The sequence below is a fragment of the Erigeron canadensis genome, chromosome 3, assembly GCF_010389155.1.
Source record: "Erigeron canadensis isolate Cc75 chromosome 3, C_canadensis_v1, whole genome shotgun sequence".
NCBI lineage: Eukaryota > Viridiplantae > Streptophyta > Magnoliopsida > Asterales > Asteraceae > Erigeron > Erigeron canadensis.
Window position 1 is genome coordinate 37,562,378 of NC_057763.1, and position 15,775 is coordinate 37,578,152.

The window sequence follows — 15,775 nt, forward strand, 5'->3', positions numbered from 1 at the left end:
AAATTTACAATATTGAATGCAAAAAAAGTCAAAATTACGTTAACAAGAGTTACTAACTTATAAGATTTGGTACTAAAAGGTAATTTACTTCACCTATTTGACAACATGGAGATACAGGATCACAAAACCTGGCTGGATTCTTTCCCATTCGACTAAAACAAGCAGTTGAAACTTGAAAGCATTTTTGTTTCTTTTATGTTCGAAGGGTAGCACATGTAAAGGTTAATTAGAGCGGTTAGTTTCTAACTAATCAGGTCATATCCGACCAAAACCGATTAAAGCTATTGCTTTTGTTAATTCATTATATATTTATATGATGAACATTATATCTTTATAATCGCACAATGCAACGGCGGTGATGCAAGCGACCGATAGCAACGGCGATGGTGGTAGCCATATGGTTATTAGTGTAAACGTAATTGGTATACATGATAGTAGCACCGTAATTATTTTATGGGTTAAGGGATGTATGTATTTATTAATGGTATTATAAGTATATTATGTGAAAATTTTAAGTTAATGAATAAAGAAGAAGGGTAATTTAGGTATTATAGGTATATTAGGTGGAAAAATTTAGGTAAATGAATAAAAAGTAAAGGTAATTAGGTATTTTAAAGACTGAAAGTTAAAAAATGAGATAAATAATTTGTTTTATATAGTAGTAAAAAGCAAAAGTAAAAATATACCTATTATTGATAACCCGGTCAACGACCAGGTATAGATGTAGTTTATAAATGTTTACGAGTATTAATTTGGTCTCACCAACCCCCCTCACCTTACCTCACCTCACCTCGCCCACCTACAACACGCACACAGTCTGATATATTATTTTAATACTTGTATAATAGAGAGTCCACTGTTTTTCCTCTCCTCTTCACCTAATTATAACTCTTTTTTCTCACAACCAACTTTCTGTTGCTCTCTAAAAGGGGTTGTTGAGTTGAGATTGAAAAAAGCTTGCAACATATTATCCCATCCGTTTTTTGTTTTTATAGCCTGATCTATATCTCTCTCTCTCTCTATATATATAAAATAATGGGTAGTAAAGTATTGTTTACTTTGAAGGAAGTTGCTGAGCACAATGATCCCAAAGATTGCTGGCTCATTATTCATGGCAAGGTACCTAATCTGATCAACTACAATTTTGTTTTTCTTGTGTGTGGTAATGAATATTTGTGCATTATTGATGAATAGTTTACTAGTGGATTTGGAAATGATGTGATTTGATTTTTAATTGTTTGTTAGATTGTTATTGCATAAAATAATAATTTAGGGAATTTTGTTGATCTGGATAGTAGATGATTATTTTGACTTTTTTGTTTCTAGTCAAAGTAAGTTGCTTTGGAATTTAGAGTCTGATTTTGGGTTGCTTTGAGATTTGATTGTTTACAACTTTACATTTCACTTGCCATGTTACTGCATATATATATATATATATATCCATAAAAGTAGACAAACTTATGATGATATGTTTGGACAATTGGACTTTGTGTTGTTTTTGAAGTGATAATGTTGACTGGAATTAGGTCTGTTCAAAACCGAATACTCGAAAAATGACTTTTGGCTAATCAGATATTTCAGATAGTGAGTTGGTACTAAGTTTAAAATGTGGATTTAAGTCTTTAACATCCGAATACGAGTTCTATTTAGCTTGGAGGAGATGCAAGCTGTGCTGATCTAAGTAATGTTGTATATGCAATATATGGACTCTTAGTAATCAATCATGTATAACTTTAGATTAGTTGATGATTGAGGAAATCATGGTCTAATGTGCTGAATCAGGTGTATGACGTGACAAAGTTCTTGGAAGATCATCCCGGTGGTGACGATGTTCTGTTGTCTGCCACAGGTACACCACTCTTGCTTTGTTCATGTTTCCAGTTTTTAATGTGATAAGATATATGGAACTTATCAATGATGGCTTGACATATGTTCCGGTGTAAGAATGAGGGTAGATCAGCTGCTTCGTATATGTTAGTTTTTTATTACTTCACGAATCAACTCAAAAATCTTTACAGTTATCTAATATGGTCAAAGTTAAATAGTCTGAGTAATTTGAGCTCTATTGACTTGGGAATTATTGAGTTGGAGCACAAATTTGAGCTTGGAACATATACTATAAGTCAAGGTCAAATTTATTTAGCATTAGCTCTGATTGGTATTTTTGAGCTATTCAGTCGCAAGTTGAGCGGAAAGTTTTCTCAATTTCTTGTAATTTTACAGATTTAATAAGTTTTAATGGGGTTTGTGTTGTTGTTAGTTTCATACTGGGATATCTTCATTTATAGGATGTGTGTTTTATTAAACTTCTCAGGAAAGGATGCAACCAATGATTTTGAAGATGTGGGTCACAGCACAACTGCTAAATCAATGATGGATGAATTCTATGTTGGTGATATTGACACAGCAACAATTCCCTCCAAGGTCGAGTACACGCCTCCAAAGCAAGCTCATTACAACCAAGACAAGACGTCTGAGTTCATCATCAAGATTCTGCAATTCTTGGTTCCAATGGTGATCTTAGGAGTTGCAGTTGGGATCCGATTCTACACGAAGTCAGTGTAAAATCCCAATTTGAGTGTTTCGGGTCTGTTTCTTCCTAATCTGTTGTTCAAGTTGTGTTCTTGTTTCTTAAATCTTAGAACTATTTGGCCTGAGAGATGAATTCATGATTGGTATGGTAACAATAAGATGATAATTTGAGTACTTTTAATAGTCATCTAAATGATATAATTCTTTTGTGCTGCTTTATTGAACATAGTTACCATAGATCTTTTCAAGCTAGGGGTAGCAAAACGGATCAAAATTGAATGACCTGACCAGATGGGTTTAGGTTATGTGGGTGTTCTTAATCGGGCTGTGAGTTGTATATATAAAGAATCGGGTAACTAGAATACCCTATATTATTATTATTATTATTTTTAAAAAAACATTTATATATATCATTTCTAATAATTATTTGTGTTACTAATGTTGGACTTTGACGCAGTATTTTTATTCTATAAACTAAAAGTATACTTTCTTTTTTTACAAGCAACATGATTCAAACCCAATAATGCACATGCACGAGACCTGACCTAACCCGAACATGCTAACTCACATAACCTGAATTCTAATTCAGTTTGGGTTGATACAAGATAAGCCCGAGACCTTGTGACCCCTCCCTTCAACACCCCTAGCAGATCGGGGTGATGGGCCTAATATTTGTTGAATAAAAGTAATCTAAGAGGTTGTAATCATTTAAATACACTAGAAGTCATACTTGACCCATTATATTTTAACTAGCTTCTTTAACTTAATCCATTTGACCTGCTAGAGGTAAGATTAACCCAATTTTACCAATTAGCATGTTAAGTAAATTTGTTGACATCTCCACTTTAGGAAGTTCCAATCTCAAGAATACCATAAACTTGCTGGTTGCTAAAAGACTTGACCTCTTTGGTAACATACAACCAACCAACCAACCAACCTTCAACATTAATACAGAGGGAAGAAAGTCAAAACAAAACATATACAAGGTTGAGAATGATAATCTGCATGATAAAAAATACTCATAATAATAGTAAAAATATAAATATATATGAATTAAAGTACTTGAAAACTTGCTTCATTCTGTTCTCACTGTTACCTTAGAATCTGTTCTGTATGAATGCTTAGATGGAGAACTTGATGCTCTTGAAGAATAACTATGCCCGAATAGATTCAGTTTACTAATTTTCTTTGAGAAAGAACTCATAAAATTATGTGAGCTTGATTTCTCCATAGTCCTCTTCATGCACACGTGCTCTTTCTCGAAATCATTCAATCTCATCCTTAATCGAGTCAACTCGAGTTTCAACTCACGGTTTTCACGTCTTAAGGATGCATAGTTGTCTTTTGGAGACATGGCTGCGCTCAGAGCTCCACTGTTGATCCGCCATGACTGTTGGTGCATTGGGGGCTTGAGGTTGTCATCAGGGTAATTGCCGCTTAAGGCATTTCTGAGTCTTAGTTGCTCGATGTACAGAACCTGAACAATTGATTGAAGGGGCAGGCGTTCATTTTGTGCAGCGTGTGCACCAGCTTCTGGCGAGAGTTTATGGAAGTCAATCAATTTGCAGAGCTTCTTTTTGTCAAATTCAGATAGACCCTGATGAGCCTGCAGGAATTTTAGTTTTATAAGATTCATATCCACAACATATAGTGTGACTTTTGATGTCAATCAGTTACATTCACTTTGACTGTTAAACTAAAGACACTCCTTTTCATTGCTGCTTCTTACCCATGATGGCAGGCAAGCTGTATTTTTATGAGAATGGTAACTTCAAACAAATAGCTAACTTTTCGGTAAAAGTACCGTCTTTGACTATCAAAGTCAAAATGTCCATTTTGGAGCCCTTTTATGTGTACTTCTTTCTAGTATATCTAATACCCTAATTTTTAGCTGTTCATAAGAACATGAATCTTAACTATTGTTCCAGAATAGTTGCATTTGATTTCAAAATCCTTGACTATCGCTGTAAGAACAAACATAAACTTTGACCTTTTTATGTCAAAACTGATGACTAGCTTTGACTAGAGAAGTTAGAATGTAGTTTCTTGGAACTGAAAGGGAGTGTAGACATATAACTACTTGTGTACGAACATAAAAGTACTTACTTTGAGGTAAACATCGATGGACCTATATAGGCCATCATGAACTGTACGAGCATGTGCCGGTAAACTTTCTGCTACAGCTATGAATTTGGAGAGTTTAAGGTTTACTTCTGGTGCTATTTCAGCAAGATAGTTGTCAACTAGTCTCGAGACTTTTACCAAAGCCGTTTGTGACGGTGAATCAGGCCCGTCGGACTCGAACCCTGATGCGTCACAATCATCATCCTCCATGTCATCGTCACTATCATCTTGGTGCGAAAAGTTAACCAAAATTCTATGAACAGCGTCGACATCAAACAATGTATCATCTGCATGCCGTAAAGACGGAATCAGAAGATCATCAAGTGTTGCTATATCTAACTGCGACCCAATTCTTCTCTCTAGATCAAGCCGACACGCCACTGTGCAATCAAGCATCACTGCAGCTCTTAGCAGCCCAAATAGAAAACTTAAAGGCACAGCAGGTTTCTCAACCGGAAGTAAACTAACGATCGTTTCAACCACGGTCCCTTCATGCCCAAAACCACCATGAGTACTGCCCTTTTTGCCATTGAGATTATATAAGCTTGTTAACTCCTTTTCGGCATAACTCATGAGCGATTCACCAATACTTTCTGGCCTCACCCCGCGACATTTCATTGCACTCATGACTCTTTGATACAAATCAACTCTAAGAACTGATAAATCTTTGATCCACCAATCGGTTTCCCCCTTCACTTGTCGACTCATATGAAGTCTACCCGAGCTACTATATTCAAGCCTTGAGAAGCTAGATGCAATTTGCTCAACACAAGCCTTGGAAGCTATAGCATCAATGCATCTAGTGATAATATTCAGATTATCAGCTAGAGGAAGCAAGTTTTCACATTGTTTCAGGACCTCAACTGACATTTCAAGATTCTTGGTAACGATAGTGTCGAGATACTCATTGGCACGAGAACCAAGGTTGCGTGTTGAGATTTTTTCGGTCATTTCAAGGTAGTCAGATACACAGCATAGCTGAGCAACATTTGATGACGTTATCTCAAAATTGATACCGTAGCAGAATTTAGCAGCCTGCTCAAATGTCTCTATGCCTCCTGGTAAACTAAGTAGCTCCACCTTTGATATCGCATTTTCCCTGTGATCTGCTATAAGTCTTCTAATTCTTCCACATCTGGAAACAAGTGGGAACTGAAAAAAGGAAAAAGATTTGTTTCTTTTCAAATGGGTATGAACAATGAAGCAATTGTGTTTTGTGTGTATATAATTTACAGATTACTGCCAAGCCTGAAGTTTGACTTTTTAGTCAAACTTAATTCAAATCTCTTAGAATATGTATTGAATATTTTATAACTTTAGCAGATGCAATAAAATGAAGTAGATGAAACTGAAAATACCTACTTATTTTTTAAAATTGTTATGTGGTAATTATGCATGAATTCACATATCGGTACAAAGATGGAAGTTTGACTTGCGTTTGTCAAACAAGGATACAACATGAACTTACCTTATGCAATGCAAATGTGGCCCCATTGACTTCTATTGTTATATCGCTTGGAACGTCACGAAAAATCCTGCAAAAGAAAAACACGACTTGTCATATTTCTGTATATATAGTCAGAAATTTTTTTTATAATTAAGCAAGTACTGTATGGCTGTATGCATGTATGATGTGTGCCATGTATCTGTTTCAAAAAGAAAAAATAAAAAATGTAGAGATGAATGAGTAAAGAACCATTCGTTGTAGCGGTGGCGCGAGCTCTTGGCTGGAGTGAGCTGAGGTTGAGGCGGAGGAGCATGGAGGTGGTTGGCCATGAAGAGAGGTAGAGGAGCAAAAGGAGGGATTGAGTGTTGGCAATATTCAAATGTTTGTGAGCTTCTTTGGCCATATTTTTGGTCAATTATGCTGCATAATCATAAGATTGCAAATGTCCAAACCAATGGGCCTCTCTTTCTCTTGTAGGGTCATTAAAAGTTGAAAATTATTTTTTTTCCTTAAATTTTGTGATCGAAATTATAATAATTTATAAAAAAAAAAAAATGATGATCGTTAATAGTAAAGGTATAATGAATTTACTAAGAAAATAAAATCAAATTTTGACGGGTTGGCAAAAAAGGAGTCAAATATATTTATTTTTTTCCTTTAACTTGATTTAGAAAAAGCATGAACAAAACCAAATTGAAACTTAATGGTTTCTTAATCAACTTTAAATTTTAGTAGTCTAAATGAAAACCTTTTAATATTTGCATACATGGATTCAAAAGGTATCTAAATTTTAATTATATAATACGAGTATTTTCTAAGTCATAAATATATGAGAAGATCTTGTAAATCATATTAAACACAATAGCTAAAGTTTTTATACACACACAAGTCATAATTGTTCGCATGCACTAAAATCATTGATCATGTAAAGTGGGGAACAAATATACTTTCTCTAATAGACAAGATCAAGAAAGTTATCTTTTCAAGATTGAGAGTGTTGCAAGTTACTCAAACTCTTTTGTTAACTTAAGCATTTTGTCAAATTAGAGGTGATACATATCTATAATTCCCTATAAAATATATTGGACTTCCTATTTTAAAAAATTCAACAATCTTTTCAATATTTTCATATTGCCCTTAATTCATACATTACTTCTAATTCTATATCTTTAAACACAATCAGACAAACAACCTACCAAGATCTAACACACAGTCACTTCTTTCTCTTCTTTCTATTTACACGAAAGCATATCGATTCCTCCTTCACTGTTTTGTATTATAATCACTGTTTAATCGCCGCTGGGCATCAACCAATCAAATAGGATCCCTTTATTTCTTAAGATATATATTATATCAATATCATATTATTATCTTACTTTTAATAATAATAATAATATTAATAAAAGACAGTAGTCCTTAAACTCCATTAACCGATAGCTCAATTTATCTGAAGTTAGTATTTCCTAATTATAAAAGTCTCTATTAACATTTTCCATAAGATATATATTTTAATCTCCATCTCTTACACAATGGCCAGTCACCGACGACTACTATCAAGAATTGATTTCATGCCAATAGAAATATATGTTACATGCAAATATATGTTGATAGAAACAATTCGAGAGAGTAATCAGGCATGGAGTATATGAGATTGATGTGTGAAATGGGCAGATCCTACCTTGATTTAAGGAGCAAAAAAGGCGAAATAAAGGGAAGAAATTGAAACCTTGTTCCTTCATCAAAAGTCAGATTATGTAAAACGAAAGGTATTAAATATTTAGAGGGAAAAGATTTAAGGGTGTTTTAACTTATGTGTACTAATCATTTTCTACTACAGGAATAAATTATATTATATTATGAATGACATTGTTTTGAAACACTCGTTTTTGTTTAAATATCAAGCCCATTACAATTACAATATACTAATGTTTTCTTATGTCCTTGTCCTTAATGCAAATTTGTATTCGTATGGCACTTTTGTAGCAATCAATTACATTGATGGAATCATAGGCATTGCATCTACGACACTTGATAAAATCAATCACGGATTGGCCTATCGGTATTATCAGTGAACACCATCAAGCCTAATGAATTGGTAACATGATCATCAATGATAATTTGGAAAGTTAGTAGGCAGTTAGCTCATCTGGTAGAAGCTTTTACTAACGCTTTTACCTTTTGCGTAAAGACAAAGTTCAATGTTTAAGCATAACATAATTTAGTTGTATTTAGGGAAGTTTAGTAGTGATTAGATTTATTGTTTAAAGAAAAGTAAAGCATTAAGGTCACCTTTCGAAAACTTACAAGCATAAAGTAACATAGAATGAACTTTTGAGGTTTTAGGGTACTATTTTTATAACTTTACATCAATAATCTCTTTAAAAAAATAGAGTGAACAACTCTTAATAATAGAGAAATGATATTCTTACAACACAATTTGACAATCTATAACAATATTTGCTTTATGCGTGCAATAAAGTATTTACCTTTGTTGTAGATGACAAAGTTATGTTGCAAAAATATTACTCCCCTTAATAATAGTACTATATGACTTAGTGTAGTGTACTTTGTAAAGAAGAATAATTTGTATGTACATAGTACACAACAATATCTTCATTCATTGTTGGTCCTCCAAACTAAACCTCCAACAAGAAATTGATACGAGTCCGATATATTCATGACATCCGAATATACGGGATGACTTAGTTGAGCGTGTTTCATTCTCTCTAACTTTAAAAACATTTTCTTTTTCATTTTATCAAGTGGCCTATACATGTGAGTGGGAATACTAGAAACAGCAACCTGTTGCTACAAGGTTGTTACAACTTTGTAACATTTTCCTCACAATGACATAACTCCTATCTTTTCAAAGGAAAAATATGATATGAAAATTTACATACAGTTGTTGGGTTATATAACTATTATCAAATCAAATCACAAAGCACGCAGCGGAAGACAAGATCTATGTAGTTAATTAATTAACCAAGATAGAAAACGTGTACCTTAAATTGGAGAAATTAAAGCAAGAAAAAGGTTTAAATTAACTTCTCTACGATTGCACACACAACGTTGGAATGTATGTCTGCTAGTATTTGATCACGAACGAACAACCCTTTGTTAATACCCTTTTATTCGAACTAACCAAAAACCCGAAACCCTTTGTTTTTTTGGAGAATCGGCCGAAGCCAAGAGAAGGGAGAGGAAGAGAGATTTTGAGGGTTTTTGATTTCCCTTTAATTGTGTGTGTAAAACCTTAAGAATTGGTTTGTATTTATAGCCTCACATTAACTTGAAAAATAAGTTTAGGGTTTTCTAAAAAACCCTTGATGTTGGTCGTCCCCCTCTAGGAACATTCTAGAGGGTTTCTTAATTTTTCTTCTAATCACAATTATCTCCTCCATTAAATCCGTCAGTTAAGTACCGTTAACTATTAACATTTAACAGACGACCGTTAGTTTTTCGTGATCAAAATTAATTAATAAATTACATTTAATATATTAATTAATTATAGTTACATTCACGTTGAGGTGTGACCCCGTAGGCTTAAATACTTTTCGGACATACGTTCATTTTACGTGATCATATTCCAACACCTATATCTACCGACCCTACTTCACTTCCAACTAGTGCATTGCCTCTTTTATTATATCTTCTGATACCAACACATGTCCAAATAGTAAAAATAAAAAAATAAAAATAAAACAACATTCAGAAAGTTGACCTTCAATTCGCATCGGTTGACCAGCAATTCGGTCATGTTACATGGTTGAACATGCGATTATGTCCCGATAAAAAGGTTTGACCAAATCCCGTGTTAAGCTGCGATTATGTGATGTCAAATAACCATTTAATTAGTATTTATGAATTTTAAGGACACAATTGCTAAGTGTTTTGTTTACGATAATAAAGATTTTCCAAGCAAATCATGGTGTATCTGTTATTTCAACAAGCATGTCGTCCTCAAAGGGGACCTTTTTAGTCATATGGCCTTTTAGAAGAAAAAAAAGTGAAGATTTTGGAGCACTAGCACGCCAAATGCTTTACTATTCTAGGTGTAATGATAATATAATATTCAAGCATCCTATGGTGCAAGTCAATAGGCACTATAACTTATAATAATAATAATATCATCTACTTGATGATGATATACTAATCCAATAATCAACTTATTTTTATTTTTTATTTTTATGAACGAAAATAAAATAGTATGCAATTTATCGATTATATATAAATATATATGATTTTCTTTATCTTGAATTACTTAAGAATCTAAGAAGTTCTATTGGCTAGAGAGCCCCTACATGTCGATTTGCTCGTCGAATATACCTTTAATTTAAACATTTTCAATGAGAAGCCTCGATCATCCAAAGATCCAAAAAACTTCCTCAAACCCACAATAAATGAAATATTTAACAATCTCTAAATATACCTAAGATAAGACTCGATCAAGTCAATGAAATATGACTTTAATATTTTCTAAATTTTAATTTCTAAAATAGAAAGTCCAATATATTTTTTAAAATAGGAAGTCCAATATATTTGACAAATTATCACACGGAGAAAATACCTAATTAGCTGTGAGATATTGATCACTCAATTTCGTGGGACCATATAAATATAGGCATGATAGACCCTTAATATCTCACCCTAGAATGAGTGACTCCAACCAAAAACCTCCTCGATCGATCCAGGGTTTTAGAGACAACATTATGACCATAACAAACAATATATACCCATTCATTGATGGATGGATAATTTGCCATGCATAGGGTCTCAAGGTGTCTCGATCGAGAATCCAAGGGGGGGGGGGGGGGGGGTAATCTGTCATTTTAAGGTGACATTTTAATTAAGGGTGTACGTTTTTATATAAGACTTATATGTATATGGTCGATCTCACAGATGGGACCGACCAATTGGTTGATAAATATCCAACCCGGCCCCTTAAGTATGACTACAACGAGATTGTCGTGTGGATAATAATAATCCAAAGTAATAACCTCAAAACTTAACAAAGAGAGAAACTACTCTCACGTTAGAGTAGTGTTTCCACATGATCAGAATAAGTAGTATTATTAATAATAATGTATGTCAGATAATTTATGGATTGAAAGGTGTAATCTAGACTAGCTAGCTAGTACTGAATTGGATTAATGGATGAACGTGTAATTGTGCGCATATATCTCTCTCTCAAACGCCTTGGATAGAAAATTAGGGAGATGGAAAAATTAAGGATCCCTAGCTAGCTTCACGTACGATATATATTTCCAAAACACAATCGGATTTGGTTAATCACCATATGTTAGATATCTAAAACTAAAATATGAAGATATGGGTGAATCCCTAATTTTAACCGGAAGGGATGGATACATGTAAATCCCTTGCTAATCGACGCGATATCCTTTATGTAAGGTTAACTTTGTGCAAAGCTAGAGAGACGCTTTACTATGTGAACAAGATTATAACGCCTTAATTAAACTTGTAATTTATTTAACATTATAACACAAAATTTATATAACATTATGTCTGTATATATTTTGCTATTGCTTTCGAATCTTTAGTATTAATTGCTCGACAAGGTAAATAAAAAAGTTTAAGATCAAAATTGTACCTCAAAATCAACTACGTTCTGGAAGCTTCAAACTTGAATCATAAAAATTAAGGAACAGAGGAAAATATAAGTTAATTTTTCAATGCTTCGACAAATCATATGTTTAATCACAAAGTAAACATGTATTCATAGATGCAAACTCTTATTCTCCAAAGAAATATGTTCTATTATACTAAACATACATGCTCCAACAATTTATTAACCAATTACATCGTTCGATTTCACAAATTTTTTAATTTTAACTTTCTTTGACTTTTTATTATATAAATACCTATAAATATAAATTTCGACCATCTATACCTTAATAAATGTCACCCATCTACCTAAAGATTAAATATAAACTAGTATAAAAATAAATATCTAATCTAATTAATATATTTAATTTAATATTTTCTATACTTTATTATAAAACAAACTATCATCCCCTCTTTTTAGCTCTCTACCTTTAAAATACTTAAAATACTCTTAATTTTTAACACATTCCTAACTCACACACCAAATCTACCCAATATATCCTTAAAATATTTTCCAACTATATTTATCCAAACTATTTATTTTCTATATTCATTGATTTAAATATTTCCACCTAATATATAATACTCTTAATAATATATAATACTCTTAATAAAATTATTTACAAAAGATATATCCATTAACAATAAAATAACTACACTACCATTTACATCAATTACTTTTAGATTAAAAACCACATCGTTACCACCACCGTCACCATCACCATCACCAGCCGTTGCCATCACCGCCGCTGCACTGTGCGGTACCCAACTCGTAATCACTATATGAAGTTTTCATCGGCAAACCCCTATTCCAATCCCAAAAGCCCAAACATAATACAACATCTCTATCCCATTCTAATCACACTCACAATAGGGTACCATCACAAAGGATCACAACAGGAGGCGAGATCACAAACAAGGGTACAAAGCACGATATACAAGAAATCGAACGAAGGATTACTTGAAACCTAAATCCAAATCAATATGAATTTATTATATCTATCAATCAAAAAGGTACAACTTACCCCTTTTTATATATTAGTTTTATATATGTATTAGTTATATTTATGTATATAGTTATGATTGTCAATTAAATAAGAGTCCTAATTCTTTTCAAATTATATGAAAACAATCTTAATTGTTATCAAGTTATATGAAAATTAGTATATAAATTGATATGTCATAAGTCCTGTGTTCAGTGTTGATCACGAGTCCAAAATTTAGTAATTTCCTAAAATTACTCAAACTTATCAAAAACTCTTTACATAAAGTATATCAACATTCCTTCGATAAATATCCACTAAAAAGTTGTTATCTTTCAAACAATTTAAAAACAAAAAGATAAGTACAGTACTTATAAAATCCAATAAGATTTCAACTTGATTTTATAACTAATAAATAAATTTTGTAACTCATCAAATCCAAAATGGCTTATGACTGGGCTTTGTAAAGGGCCATTATATTGGAATAACTTTAGCAGTTTAATTAGCCCATGTGAAATATGTTCCCGTACTCTTTGCAGTTTGCACAAAAGTCCCACAACTTTCAAATTCCAAACAATCACCGGGATTAATTGAAACAGATGTTCAGGAACTCCATGGTGTCTAATGTAGTATCACCACAATCGACCTGAAGAAGATAGATTATAGCGTCAACGACAAATTTTCTATGGTATACGGTTTGCAGACCTGGAGAAACTCTATGTCTATATGGATTTGTGCTTTTTGCATTTTGGAAGATGCAAAAGCTATTCATGGAGGTAAGCTTCTATAGCGACTTTTTAAGGGCAATCTGCATTTCGGCCAATTATACGTGCTAGGATGACCCATCTCGTGTCGACTAGATAATAGATATACATGGAATATATTTAATATATATCGTAATTAGTATTAGAGATATGATGAAATTAATGTAATGTATATCTATACATAAAAATAGGATTTGTACTCTATAAATATTATTGGCTATCAATGAAACGATCATGGGAGTTTTATAATCTGTCATGGTATGAGGCCACAAACCCTAAACAGCTCTATTTTTCTTACTTCCGATCCTGTTATCAGTTTTTCCTCTCCATCATGTCTTCTACACCTATTCACCCCACAGTCACCGTCTCTAATATCAAAACTTTCATCCCCATAACCCTAGATGTTGAATCTGGCCATTACACCACTTGGTCAGAACTTTTTAAAATTCATTGTAAGGCTTTTCAAGCATTTGATCACATTCAGTCTCCTGTTACTTCTACCTCTACCTCTACCTCTACCTCTGACAAAAATAAAGATAAAGACAAAGACAAAACACTACCAACTGAATCATGGGAGCGTCTTGACTCCATTGTCTTACAATGGATCTATGGCACCATCTCCATTGATCTTCTTCACACCATTTTAAAGACAGACACCACCGCCTTTGACGCGTGGACTGCTCTTGCCAATCTTTTCCAAGATAATAAGGCTACTCGTGCCATTGATCTCAACAACAAATTTGCCACTACCCGATTAGACCAATTCATCACTATGTCGGCATATTGCCAAGCTATGAAGGTCATTTTTGACCAATTATCCAATGTCGGCTCCCCCGTTACTGAAGAACAATTGGTTCTACAAATCCTCACTGGCCTAAATGAACAATATGAAAATGCTGCTGATTCTATTCAGCAAACCAAACCCCTGCCAAATTTTTATGAGACAAGATCCAGGTTATGCATGACTGAAACTCGGAAAAACAATCAAGCACGTCAAGCTGCTACCACTGCTGGCACTGCCCTTCTTACTGCTACTGATCGCACCGATACTCAATCGCAGCGCCAAGAATCTCACACAGAACAAGCAGACCGCGGTCGCGGCCGTGGCAGAGGCTGTGGTAGGGGAAGGGGACGAGGTGCCTCTTCACGAGGTCGTGGTTCCTAATGTTCCTCCCAACTCAATCATCAGAACTATCAGAATTGGGCTCCTCCCTATGCTCCTTGGGTTGGCTCTCACACAACCTACTCACCTCAGCCATGGGCCTCTTGGACTCCTTCCCCACCATGTCCCTATCCATCTACATCTAAGCCACCTTCTCCTGCCCCTGGGTTACTTGGTCCCCGCCCACCTCAATCTTATACTGCTAGCTATGCACCTACTGATCTTGATCAGGCTCTTCACGCAATGGCATTAAACCCATATGATCAACAGTGGACAATGGACAACGGTGCTATAACCCACATGACAAATCATCCAGGTAACTTCTCCTCTTTTTTTAATAATGGCATGTTTCAAAAGATAATTGTGGGTAGTGGTTCTACCATTCCTGTTAATGGTCATGGTAATCAGATTCTACCCCCACCATTCCCACCTTTTAAATTAAATCAAGTTCTTTACTCCCCTACCTTAATCAAAAACCTTCTTTTGGTTCGCCGTTTCACGACGGACAACCAAGTTTCAATTGAATTTGACCCCTTTGGTTTTCTTGTGAAGGACCTTAAGACCCAGACACTCATCCTCAGATGCAATAGCTCCGGGGAATTATACACACTTGATCCTACACAAGTTTCCAAGATCACTACTTCTTCTACATTCACGGCTATTTCTCAAGATATTTGGCATCAACGTCTCGGCCACCCGGGACCTATTTTATTGCAATCACCTAAGAGTTCTAGTTTTATTCAGTGTCGTTCATTGAAACCCAAATTATGTCAGTCTTGTGTGTGTGGAAAACATATTCGTTTACCATTTATTGATTCTAGTAATACTACTTCTCTACCTTTTGATATTATTCATAGTGATCTTTGGACCTCCCCAATTATAAGCTCTGTGGGGCATTGTTATTATATCTTGTTCTTAGATGATTTTACCAATTTTTTGTGGACCTATCCCCTTAATAACAAATCTCAAGTGTTCTCTGTTTTCACAAAATTTTTTAACTTGATTAAAACCCAATTTGAACGCCACATCAAACAGATTCAATGTGATAATGGCAAAGAATATGTTAATAACTTGTTCCAACATTTTTGCAACCTTCATGGCATGCATTTTCGTCTCTCATGTCCACATACCTCATCTCAGA

General features: G+C 34.0%; 3 protein-coding genes across 3 annotated transcripts; 2 read left to right on the forward strand and 1 right to left on the reverse strand.

Annotated features, from left to right (window-relative positions):
* Positions 1-774: 774 nt before the first annotated feature.
* LOC122590785 (cytochrome b5) lies at positions 775-2,719 on the forward strand. Its single transcript, XM_043762958.1, has 3 exons — positions 775-1,119; positions 1,783-1,849; positions 2,315-2,719. Exons 1-3 carry the CDS (start codon positions 1,036-1,038, stop codon positions 2,563-2,565), a joined length of 402 nt encoding a protein of 133 aa, XP_043618893.1. The 5' UTR covers positions 775-1,035; the 3' UTR covers positions 2,566-2,719.
* A 634-nt stretch (positions 2,720-3,353) lies between these two features.
* On the reverse strand, positions 3,354-6,434 carry LOC122594071 (BTB/POZ domain-containing protein At5g48800). The gene is made up of 4 exons (XM_043766547.1): positions 6,353-6,434; positions 6,125-6,191; positions 4,639-5,808; positions 3,354-4,138 (listed from the first exon to the last, which is right to left on the reverse strand). Exons 1-4 carry the CDS (start codon positions 6,430-6,432, stop codon positions 3,608-3,610), a joined length of 1,848 nt encoding a protein of 615 aa, XP_043622482.1. The 5' UTR covers positions 6,433-6,434; the 3' UTR covers positions 3,354-3,607.
* A 7,261-nt stretch (positions 6,435-13,695) lies between these two features.
* On the forward strand, positions 13,696-14,637 carry LOC122592065. Its single transcript, XM_043764275.1, has one exon. It carries the CDS (start codon positions 13,696-13,698, stop codon positions 14,635-14,637), a length of 942 nt encoding a protein of 313 aa, XP_043620210.1.
* The last annotated feature ends 1,138 nt before the right edge of the window (positions 14,638-15,775 follow it).

Excerpts from the sequence above, each read along its gene's own strand:
- LOC122590785 (XM_043762958.1), top strand. The coding sequence starts at position 1,036 with ATGGGTAGTAAAGTATTGTTTACTTTGAAGGAAGTTGCTGAGCACAAT. Across the intron at positions 1,120-1,782 it reads GGCTCATTATTCATGGCAAG|GTGTATGACGTGACAAAGTT; the intron begins GTACCTAATCTG and ends GTGCTGAATCAG. Across the intron at positions 1,850-2,314 it reads TGTTCTGTTGTCTGCCACAG|GAAAGGATGCAACCAATGAT; the intron begins GTACACCACTCT and ends TAAACTTCTCAG.
- LOC122594071 (XM_043766547.1), bottom strand. The coding sequence starts at position 6,432 with ATGGCCAACCACCTCCATGCTCCTCCGCCTCAACCTCAGCTCACTCCA. Across the intron at positions 6,192-6,352 it reads CGCCACCGCTACAACGAATG|GATTTTTCGTGACGTTCCAA; the intron begins GTTCTTTACTCA and ends TTTCTTTTGCAG. Across the intron at positions 5,809-6,124 it reads CCACATTTGCATTGCATAAG|TTCCCACTTGTTTCCAGATG; the intron begins GTAAGTTCATGT and ends TCCTTTTTTCAG.
- LOC122592065 (XM_043764275.1), top strand. The coding sequence starts at position 13,696 with ATGAAACGATCATGGGAGTTTTATAATCTGTCATGGTATGAGGCCACA.